Source organism: Amphiura filiformis, chromosome 17 (assembly GCF_039555335.1).
Source record: "Amphiura filiformis chromosome 17, Afil_fr2py, whole genome shotgun sequence".
In the NCBI taxonomy this organism is placed as follows: domain Eukaryota; kingdom Metazoa; phylum Echinodermata; class Ophiuroidea; order Amphilepidida; family Amphiuridae; genus Amphiura; species Amphiura filiformis.
In genome coordinates, this window is record NC_092644.1 from 10,450,249 (window position 1) to 10,462,912 (window position 12,664).

General features: G+C 34.5%; 1 protein-coding gene across 1 annotated transcript in view; it reads left to right on the top strand.

Annotated features, from left to right (window-relative positions):
* LOC140136916 (uncharacterized) overlaps positions 1-12,664 on the top strand; it is a 421,421-nt gene that overhangs the window by 58,308 nt on the left and 350,449 nt on the right. Inside the window, exon 3 of the mRNA XM_072158568.1 lies at positions 5,118-5,301. Coding sequence (XP_072014669.1) covers positions 5,118-5,301 — 184 coding nt within the window. The remainder of the gene's footprint in view (positions 1-5,117; positions 5,302-12,664) is intronic.

Genomic DNA, 12,664 nt, shown 5'->3' on the forward strand with positions numbered 1-12,664 from the left:
ATCTGATTCTGATATCTATAAACAGCCATGCTGTGCTTTTCAATAAAATATATATTTAAAAAAACATGTTTTTTCAGAATTCAATCGGTTACAATAGATATGATAGACTCAAGATAAGTCTGAATCGAAGCAGGTGAGATAGTTGACCAGTTGATGGATGTTAATAGCAGGTGATGAGACACAGGGTTTCTGAACAAATAAAATTTGAATGATGAAGAAGGAATATCCTGGTAATTAAGGCATTGCCCTGCAAAAATATAGAATTGGATTGGCAGAGAAATCTCTCGAGGATTTATTGAAGTAAATCTTGTTTAATGATGACCTCTATACTATGATCTACCCATTAATATGACCTAACTTTGGATAGAGTTTGTGTAATAGTAGTATCTGTAGTGGATCTGGATTAGCCTAAGCCCCAATTTGGCTTTTTAAGCACAAGCCCAATTTCATCAGATTGGAAAGGACTAGTCTCAAATGCAAACAAAAAACATCAGAAAATCCCAGCTACTCCAGTCTATACTGATTTATGGCCATACTTTCCTTTTTAAAAGGAATTTTTATTAATGTTCTACATACAAGTCCAACTTCCTGGTAATTGCCAAATTGAAGTAATATTTTTGTTTTAGTTTAAACTTACACTTTATTAAAAATTTAAAAAATAATCATGAAGTAGTACCAAATAGCTTTGCACAAAGTTGCCTGAATATTTATAAATGGGCACAAAATTTCTAAAAGTTTCACAAAACCGCTCAAAGTTGCACACATTTAACATTATGGTGAGTTTCAGGAATATTGATAATATACATTTTTCCCCCAAACACCTAAAATATTTAGGTCTTTTTGGGAAAAAATCTAATCTTCAATACAAAAGGTCAAAATTTTCATATTATCAACAACTTTTCATCCCAGCTACATATACTTAAAAGTACATATCATTTAAATAGATTTATAAAGTTTACTTCGAGGACTGCTAAATGTCAAAAATATCGCTTTTTAATATTTTGTCATTATTTATATTATATCGTGAATTTCAAAGAATCAAAATTACTTGATATCAGAAGCAAATGCCACTATCCGACAACTATTTATCAAATTATTGGGAGTAGTAAGTAGTAAGAAAAACCTTTCTTCTAAAGAGAATCATGCTGTTTCTGTTTTTGTTTTTTTAATTATACATGTATAATCTACTTTAGATTTTTTGGACCATTAGAAAACAGTTTTCTAGTTATTCCATCCGCAGTCTGTAAGTATGCTAGTATGTAAGGTGTTATTTACTTTTATCAGTCGTGTGTTATGTGAAAATAGATTGGAAGTCAGATAAGTACTTTTAACAGTTTTATGCAAATTTAATTTCTAACAATAAGGCCATCTTAATTAAAACATGAGTTTCAAAGTTTGTGAGAAATTGAAAATCTGATGCAGGATGTTTTTTTATGATTATTATTATTTTTTTATTTGTCAGTACAGGCTTTGGAACAAGCATTTTGTGCAAAAAGTAGGTTACTCCTTCATGTAAATATACACGAAATTAGGGTTAGGGTTAGTTTAGGGTTAGGGTTAGGATTAGCTTATACAAAATAATTACATGAAGGATCGACCAAAAAGTACCGGGGTACTACTGTACTAATGTCTGTTGTAAATGTTGGAATATAGTAGACAAGATCATTCTTCTTTGTGTTGTCTTCTTTTGATATGAAGCCAAAATTTGAAATCAAATAGTAATTTTGAGTTTTATTTTTGCATTTTTGTCAACAACAAAAACAATTTTAAAAATAATTTCTTGATTTTCAAACAGGAGAACTCGCACAGTTCTACTATCATGCCTGGCAGCTTTGAGACTCAAGTTTTTTAATTAAGGTGGCAGAACATTCAAATTTTCAAAATAACATTCAAAATTTGCACTTGGATTGTCAAATCTCTCAATATTACAAAAATATATTATAATTAAAGTTTGTATCATGTATTGAAACCAATCTGTCAGTCTTTCAATTGATTTTAGTATTTCAACACAGATATCTATCTTATTTGGGATTTAATTAGCATCTTGTCCAATTAACAAACTCATGGTGTATGCTCACTGAAACTTACAAAGATAAATTGGGTGTCAAAACAGAAATAATTGGGGTGTCAATTCGCCTTGATGCAATTTAGACAAGCACATGCAGAGGTGACACCAGAATCATTTGGGGGAGCATAAAATGTTTTAGATAGGGCAAAAATTCAAATATTTGTCTAAAATATGGCATTTTTGGCCTTAGAAGTTGAGATTTTTCATATTCCTTATTTGACTAGGGCAAGTGGGAGGCAAAGCCCCCTTGGAGCTACCACTGGACAAGTAATCAATCAAAAATGATGCAACTTTGATATTTTAAAAGGGCATTTCGTGATCTACAGCATCATCCCCCCCCCCCCACTACACACACACACACCCCTGTGCATTACATTTACATATACTTCCGAGGACCTGAAAAAAAAAAGACGAAATTTTTATAAGTCCAAATGTGTGTGTGTCCTCAGTGTGTCGGTGGGTTGTTATGTCAAGTGCTCAAGTGGTCGGTAATACGGAATAAATTTGATTCCGGTTAACACTACGACATGTACGAGGACATTAAGCTATAGAGGGGGTAGTAGGGTATAATACCTCATTTTCCACCGTTTAACAAGGTTTGCGTAGCGAGGACACGTGTTTAGGTCCTCGGTAAAAAAATGTTGTTGGTGTGTTGTTATGTCAGAGTCCTCGGAAGTATTTGTAATGCAAACGCACACACACACGTGGCACTTAATTGGTGCATGTGCCCCCCCCCTTAGCTACGTGCCTGAGCAGACATTTTGCATACTTTTGCTTGTGCAAATAAAACTTTTGAATATGGAAACTGTGCTTATCTTTATACAAATCGAACATTATTGCTTTAACACAAGCGGTTTCAGGATGTACAAAATTCCAGGATAAACCAAGTGTAAGGCTAATATTGAACATGTTAATTGGTAAATAGATAGGACCATCCATCTTTATGGAAATGGGAATGAGGTTAACCTCTATCAGGTATGTTCACATGGAAGGCTATTTGCTTCAGCAACACAGTTCTTGAGCAAAAATCTGCCATATGAACTCTCTTGAGGATTCCAATCCCTAAGTTGTCTCAAAATTTATCCCCAAATATAAAGTCCCCAAGAAATTGAGGGGATTCTGTCATTTCCCCAAGTAGCTCCAAGTGATTCTCGAGTGCTCAATGCTGCCATGTGAACAAGCCCTTTTAGGATTCTGGAGCGATGAGCTTAACCTATAACACTGGTTTAATTATAGGCCTATTTCAAATGGTTCAGCATGCCACAAAATAGGTCATATTAAGCTTCCCATTGTAATCCAAAAGCTGGCATCATCAGGCTAGAACTAGATCTAGTTCCTCGGAAGTGCGTGCATGGCGCAAAGGGGCCAACAAAGGCGCCAGTGCGGACTGGTGGATTTTGTAATGTCAGAGAGGGGTTGTCATGGTTCCATATACTAAGCACTGAACAAGTGATACATCAGGCATCACAAAACTCAAGGCTTCCAGTCTTCATTGGAGTCATGTGGACATGCAATCGGGGTTGATTTAGGGATCTTAATTCTAGAACGCCAATCCTTGATAATTCCATTACCATATGAACACATTGAAGGACATAAAAAATGGGAATTTATAATAGCTATGTGGTTGTAGCTTTAATGCTCTCTATGCGGGTGTCGACTGCAGATGACAAGTTTTTTAAAAATTGAAAATTAAAAAATTTCTGAAATGTAAATTATGATGACCATATTTGGAATTAGCATGAAAAATGCATTAAAATGAGTACAAACAAGCCTAGTATTGGTTCAGTGGTTCTTAAGGTAGTTCTTGATGTTTTGAGAAAATATATCAAAACTTGGGCTTTTTATGTTGAAGCCTATGGCTAGCATGCAGAGCATTACTGACAGGATATTGATGCTAGATGATGCTCCTGATTGATATAAATGAAATGATACCATGACATTTATTCCTCTTCCCTCCCTCTACTAAGTAGGTGTGGTTTCTAAACATTGTCGCTGCACAGCCCATTTCATGGAAAAATAGAAATGTCAAATCATTAACCTTTTATAGCTTGAGGAAATGTGGTAGGTCTTTTTTTTTCAACAATAAACTTTTATTGAAGGTTGCAGGATCATGAAAATGGTATTCACTTAAGTGTTAATTTTGAAGTTTTTCCATCATGTTCAACTTTTTGAAAAAGTTTGTGAAAAGTTGTGTGTTATAAGCACTTTATCATTAGGCATATCATACACAGTTATAAAAAGTGCATTTCAAGACCATTCAAAAGTAATGCACAAAAGTTTCTACATTAAAAAGTCCCATTTCGATTATGGCCTTAAATTCAAATATGACAGCAGATTTATACCATGAAGTATTAGGATGTTAACACCAAACAAGTCATCTTCAGGGATATTTCGTGAAAAACCAGAATGGAAAATACACATTAATTTGACCAATTGTTTATTACAAATTACGTAATATGATGCGACAAAGTCCAATGAAGTCAACAGAGGCCCTAAGTAACATTCATTGTCAGTGGTGGTGCCAGGATTTTTTTTTTCGAGGGGCATTAGGGGAATAGTGAATTTCAGGGGGGGAGGCAAAATCAACAAATTTTGAGCAAAATTACCGCAAAAAAGTGGAAATTTTCGTAATTTTGGATTTTTCTGGGGGAAACAGGGGGGCAAGAGTTGCCTCCCCCATGTCCACCATGGCGTGGCACTGTTCATTGTTCACAATTGAATTACGGCTATTCCATTTGAAATCCACACTACCCCTGTTAAAGAAATATTTTCCACAGGGTGGGGGTAGTATGAATTTCAAATGAAATTAACACATTAGGCAGCTCCATGTGAATATGAAACACCCTCTGAGAAAGATCCAATCTGAATCTTCCACAGAGGGAGGGTGAGTTTCAATTAGAGTTGGTTATGTGTTAACTCCATTTGACATTCATACTCCCCTGTGGAAGATATTTCAAAATCTTCCACAGGGGGAGTGTAGTCTTTAAATGGTTTAGCCTATTGTAATTTTGACTTTCATTTTTTTCATTATATCTTTATTATAATACAGGCGGCATGGCGAGTAAGAAATGCGGCTCCAGGACCCGCTGTACGGATCAACAAAGCTTACTGGAATTTCTTCAGTCGTCTCAATAGTTTGACAAATCTAACAAGGGATGAGCCGATACGAGCGAGCTGGGGAGCATACAGGCCAAGGAAACCAAGGAGGTTTGCAAGCATGAAGAGCAATGTTGGTAAGTCTTGGCATATTAGGACCAACAAAATTTGCCTCCAGTTGTTTTGCCCATAACTTTTAAGTGTTTTTGGCCTCCAGTTTGAGCTGAACTTTGTGTTCAGTAGTCAACAAGGGTGTAACCAGATAAAAGTAAGCTTATATAGGTGTATTTATAAATACATATTTTTAAATAAAGTATGCACATGACCATCTGAGAGCTGCCATAACAGCTTATAGACAGGAAGTCTTGAAGTGACTTTTGTCATAGCTAATGGTCTTCTTGTGCACTTGAATGCAAAGTAAAGGCAGAAAGTGAGACCAGATTGGTACAGCAAAATTTGTTTTTCCTCTTTAATCAGGACAACATTTTTGATGACCAAGCTTTACCGCTCCAAATACTCTGGCTGGTTATAGGCCTGATAGCCAAGTTGATGTTTCGTAACTAATTTGGTTGGGTTACTGGGCTATGTATAGAGGTATAAGGTATATTGTTTGTAGACATGTTGTGAACTGCTAGCTCACTGGGGTATATTTGACCTGAGGGGCAGAGCCTCAGGTTGGATGAATGGGAAGGGGGGCTTAGGGTGTGGGGACAGAGCTACATCTCTTCTGGCATTGACATAATGAAACAGGTCGAGACATCATGTTGTTTTTTTGGCATGTGAATGTATAATAATTACTTACCAGCGATGAAGTGCATTAATGGACATGGATATTTCAATACCTAGAGTTACAACAATTCAAATATGCCAATATTTAATTCCTACTTCAGGCCAAAAATATACTGTATGGTACTCTTGTGAAGAGCTAGCGACATCCAGTTCAGTGAATACTGATGTTAATTTGAATGAGGAGCAAACACACACAAATTGGTCTGTAAGGGCACTAGGCTAATTATACATTGGAGGCCAATTTATCTAAAAGGCAAAAGGTTGGTTGTTTGTCCTCATTATAGCCTTTGTTTAAAGAGGATGTTGCCAGTTATTTTGTTTTGCATAAAAGCATCAACGATTAAAAAGTAAATCTACAGGCGGTCAAATTTAGTAAATAGCTTTCAGTAGATGTGCTTTTTATTTTAGATAGTTATCGGCTGATCAAATTCTGTTTACTACAAAAAACTATCGGCTGATAATATTTGCTATCTACTGTAGGATATTAACATCACATGAAATGCTATCTTCAGTAGATAGCTCTCAGTTAATAATAAATGTATTTAACTTATGGAAGCACTCAACAGATATTAAAATGTTGTAGATTTTAATCTACAAACATAATACTATCTACAGTAGATAGCTTTCAACAGATATTAAAATGTTGTAGATTTTAATCTACAAACATTATAATATAATCTACAGTAGATAGCTTTCAGCAGATGCTTTTATTTAGGTTAGAAATTTATTACTATTAACTAGCGATAAAAATTTACTGTAGAATGTTAACTCTCAACAGAAAATAAATGCTTCCTAGATTCCACTAAAACTTTCCACAGAAAATCAAATGCTATCATCAGTCAAAATTCTTATTTACTGGAGAAAGCTATTAGCAAGCTCTCAGAAGATAATATGTACTTTCTATATAGCAGATAATTAAATGCAATCAGCAGTAAAATGTCTATTTACTGGAGAAAGCTATTAATTTAGCAAATTATAAAATGCTATCTACAGTAGATAGTAATAAGCTGTCCCCATTAGAGGAAGTTATTAACAATAACAAATAGTAAAATGCTGTCTTCTGTAGATAGCTATCAACAGAATATAAACTGCTATTTTCTATACATGGTCAACAGATAATAAAATGCTATCTTCAGTAGATAGCTATCAGCAGACTACTAATTCTGTAATAGCACTATTAGCTTTCAGCAGATAATAATGCTATAAAACACTATTGGCAATTAATAAAATGTTATTAACAGGCTATCTTAAACTGTTATCTATAGAGTAGATAGCCCATAATATAGATAGCCATTACCAGATAAAAGGTTTTTTTAGGTAGATAGCACACAAGAAATACCTGTTTTATCTGTTGTAGATTATGATCTTGAGAATATTCTGCACTGGTTTGTTTTTTAACAATCAACTGTTGACTATATTTAACTTAAATCATGAATTTGACCTATCTGGGTTTCAGTAAAGATTTCCTGCCAAACATGATACACCAAGACCATTTCACTTCTAATATAGAGATTGTATATCCAAAACTTGGTTGCAAGCTTGTATCGGTTTGTGGGTAGACAGATGCACGTCCTGTCTTGTCATTGTAATGGGTTAAGAAACAGGCAGAGTTAAAAAAAAGAAAAATATAATTTTCATCTTTCCATACAAATTCATTTGAAAATATTTGCAAAAGTGGCAGTTTCCACCTCCAACCCAAATGTTTTTACTTGGTGAGAAGTAGTGACTTTTAGTTGACTTTTCAAAAATGAACTGACTTGACTCAGAATTTCCTCATAGGTAACAAAGTAACTTGAAATTAAATATATCTTAAATGACCCAGCTTGTCCATCAATAAAAATACAACTCTGCTATCTGCAGCAGAAGAATATAAGGTTGAATGAAATGCAAGAACGTCATTGTTTTCACATTTGCCTAATCAGTGAACAGCTCTTTTCAGAGCCACCAAACCTTTTACATTAGCAGATAGGCACGATCTGCATGTTCTCTGTTGACAAGGAGCAGTCTTCAGTGAACGGTTCTTTTCAAAACTTTTTACATTAGTAGATAGACGAGGTCTGCTTGTTCTCTGTTAGCAAGGGGCAGTCTTCAGCGAACGGCTCTTTTCAGAGCCACCGAACCTTTTACATTAGCAGGTGCAAGATCTGTTTGTTCGATAGGTTTTGACGTCACACTACAACAGCGAATAACTGCAATTTGATAGAGCTGCTGCCTCATAGTACTCACCATAGATCATCTAAATACATGTATTTAGATGATCTATGTACTCACTGACCTCCATCCCTGGTAAAATTCAATTCTATCAAATCTGAAAAGCCTGTTAGTCCCAATCATTCATCAGCTGTCTGCCATAGATACAAACAAAGTGGTTATTTTTACCCTTCTTCTTTTAATTAACCTTTATCACAGTCCTATGTCATTTGTCCAATGGACAGGTTAATTCTGGCCTGTCACAAGTAATTGTCGGAGTTTATGTTACCTGACTCCAGTCTGCTAGGCAGTAATTAGCGCATAGATAAACAAAATAACATCAAATTTGCCAGCAATTTAATTCCACAAATTTGGCAATATTATATTTGGTGTTATTCGATTTCTGCTATATCATGTCTCATTTACTGTTATATTTTAATACATACCCAGCAAACACAAAACGTTTTTGACATCATTCGCAAAAAGTTATAAAAGGTTGTCAGAAAACGTTTAAATGTTGGGTTATATAAAGGGTATATTAAGAGTATAAAACATTTTCATAACTTTAAAAAACATTTTTGATAATCTACTGCTCAGCCAACAAAAATGTTTTACAGAAAACGTTTAAATGTCGGGTTATATAAAGGGTATAAACACGTTTTAATAACATTCCAAAAACATTCTTGAAAACTTGATACAAAACATTCTAAACAGAATGTTATTTTGGGGTTGAAAAAATATTTTGCGAAAAATGTTTGCCCAAAATATTTTCAATAACGTTCTAAAAACGTTTTCATAACCTTTATATAACCCGACATTTAAATGTTATTAGAAAGTTTTGAAAAAAACATTTTAAGAAAATGTCTGTGTTTCCTGGTTTCAAATATTTTAACATAATGTTATTTAAGTATTGACACAATATTTGGCAAAAATGTTTGCAAAAATAGTTTACAATAACATTTGTTTGAAAACATTCAAAAATATTGTGGTTGTGTGTTTACATACAAAACGCGTTTTAAAACGTTATCATGACCTTTATATAACCCGACATTTTAATGTTATTAAAACGTTTTTACCTAAACCAAAAGCCAAAATATAACTTATTTAAAACGTTTTAAAAACGTTTTTGTGTTTGCTGGGTAGTGGGTTCACAGCTACTTAGATAAAGGCAGTCCTGATCATATTTTTCCAATAGCTCTCTTCAACACAGATATTTCACCAAGTCAATTCCAGAATTATAGTCATAAGAGTATTGGTATTTTTGAAATGAAAAGTTTGACAAAGTTAAAGTCTCAATTTCTCAAGTAGAGAAATTACAGACTCATGTAAAATTTCCCATTTTGTCTTTTTTACATGGCATTCTATTCGGCTTAACTTGCAGACTATGTGTTAGCACAGCTATGACACTAAAATCTGAATTTTGACCATTTTTATGATCCTCAGCAAATCACTAAATAGGCATCTAAACTAATAACATGTGCAGACAGACAGACATGTCCACGTTGACAAGGACTTGATATGATTGTCCGATATCAGTTACACTCAACTGTAAAGTTTAACATCAATATTCCTGAGCGTTTTGAGCGTTTCGACAGTATTTTTTGTGGGACATGAGAGCACATCAGACATATCGAATTGCATTCTGAATACGCAGAATGTCTTTCTGATATCAAATAATTTTCATTTTTTGAAATTCACGATATAATACAAATTTTATGACAAATTATTAAAATTTGATATTTTTTACATTTTTTTGATATATAACAGTCCTCGAAGTAAATTTTATAAATCTAATGATATATTCTTAAAGTGTATGTAGCTGGGAGGAAAAGCCGACGATCAATTGAAAATGTTGACCTTTCATATTGAAGATATGGATTTTTTCCCCAAAAGACCTAATTTTTTGGGTGTTTTGGGAAAAAATCCATATCTTCAATACGCTCATACCCCACCCCTTAAGTGACATTCAAGTCGTACATTGAAATACAGTGAAAGTTTAGCAAACATGTGATATTTTATCAACATTTTAACATGTAGCTACATGTGCAGACAGACATGTCCACATACAGGAGGACTTGATATGATATCAGTGACACTCAAATGCAAACTTTAAGATCAATTAAGTGACATTCAAGTCTGGATTCAAGTTGTACATTTAAAATAAAGTGTAAATTTGGCACATGTGACATTTTATTAACATTTTAACATGTGTGCAGACAGACATGTCCAAATAGACTAGGACTTTATATGACAGCTGAATATCAGTGACATTCAAGCATAAAGTGTAACATCAATTTGTTGGTGAAGTTTATATGCCTGACTTATATCATTACTTGAACAGGTGTACCATGGTAGTCTCTGTTTAAAGGAAAAACCAGAGACACAAAGCCTCATTGCCACATACATGATAGCCAGTGAAAAAAATCACTGATCGTCCAAGATTTGAACCTGGGACCTTCAGATCATCGGATCGATGTGCTACATGTACCAACTCAGCTTATCAATTTTCCACAGAGTTTTTTCTACAGTCTCAAGAATGATTTCGAAATGATTTCCAAACCTCTTCCTAAACTTCTTGGATGAGGAGATGATAGAGGGTGGGTATTCGCTGTCGTAGTACACATTAGAATATAGCCATTGCTAGGTTAACTGGATCACGCTTTCTTTGTTACGAACCACTGATCGAAATGATCACAACACAAAGCCTATGGCATATCATAACCCGGAACAAGTGTATGAGCCCAGGCTTGGAGCAGTAACCAAAAGTTAGTAACATGCACTACGACAGCGAATTGAACTGAAGACCTGTAAAGATAAGGCAAAAAAAAAAAAGTTGTTTGCTTGCCCTCAACCGACCGACCCTAATTTTGGAAATCAGAAAAAAGTTTTTTTTCTTCTATTTACTGTACAAAAGAATACCGACCCTATTTTTGGAAATTCCTGAAAAAGGTTTTTTTTCTTTTCAAATTTTTGCATTCTGAAGATGTAAAAAAAAAAAGTATTTTAGAGCTTGTGTTCAACATTTTAGTTGTTTTCTAATATTAGTTGATTCATTTTGACACCAAAATTGTCTGATTTTTCATATTTTGAGCCTTAATTAATACAAACATTAGAGTTTCCTAGTAATTAAAAAAAAAAAAAAAAAAAAAAAAAAAAAAATCCCGACCGACCGATCCAATTGTTAAAATTCAATTGAGGGCAAGCAAACAATTTTTTTTCTTGCCCTAATAACATCACTACTCTTCTTCTTCCAACTCATTAGCTCACTTGGTAGAAAATTGGTGTGGTGATCCGAAGGTCCCAGGTTCAAATTCTAGATGGTTAGTGAATTTTTTCACTGGCTGTCATTTATGTATGTGGATACTTCCCGTCTCGATGTAAGCGTTATGCACAAGCGCGTAGCCAGGGGGAGCCGGGTGGGGCAAATATGCCCCATATAAATTTGACAGAGATAAAATGTGGATGGCAAAGAGTAAAGTGTCGTTAAAATGACTGGAAATGGGACAAAAATTGACACAAATGAGGACAAAAATTTGACTTTGCCCCTCTTCACAGTAAAAGGCTGGCTACCCGGAGGGGGTTCTCCCTGGTTGAAGGTAGGATGGGGATGTGCCACGGTTTTGGGGTACCTTTTCGGCAATTTTGGTATATCGATGGGTGGGTTTTTAGTGGAGACCAATGAGTGGCCCTAAAAGCACCTAATTAGGGCAAATTTGGGTGCTTTTTGGGGTGTGTTTTTGCGAAAAATTGGTATATTGATGGGTGGCAAAAACAGCAAAAAGTAGGTATAGAGAAAGTCAGCATCCGAAAGTCTGTGTGGCACATCCCCGTACAATTTGTTTGGGTTATCCGCCTCTTCTCGACTCTGTGCAGCATGCTTCGGTATCAGTGCTATGTGTTTCTGCTCATGCTGAATGGTTCATAATAAACACTGTCTTGACTAAAAAAGAGCATGGAAGGGTTTTTGAACCATTGTTTTGATGTACATTTGTACTTTCTAATATTTAAAATTGATATAAAAGGCTTGCTTTTTGATTGATCATAATTTTTCCCATTGATTCAAATATTGTCAGTCATTACTCCAAAACATCTTTGATCTCTTTAAGGGGGTACTACACCCATTGATTTTTTTTTGCATGTTTTTGCATTTTGTGAAGAAATTACAAAAAAAAATTGGACAAAGTGGTATGCAAAATGAAGGGGCAAATCTTCTCGTTTTATTGGTGGCATCGGTATCAACGTAGCTTACATGCTTTTAAAAGTAAAAGCCAAAAGGTGGTACATCACTGATGATTTAAATTCACTTCATTTTGGAAAGCTTAATATCAACGGATTTCGTTAAAATTTTGGATATGTGTTGCTAACACGTTAGGAAAATAAAGTTGATATGTAAAATGGGAATAAGTGGTTCCTGATTTCTTTTATGACTTCATGAACTTGGTGCTCCACAACTATCAAAAAGGAACTGGTTAAAATGCTTCTATTTTCAATGTTGAGCTATATTTTGTATTTTTAACTTGC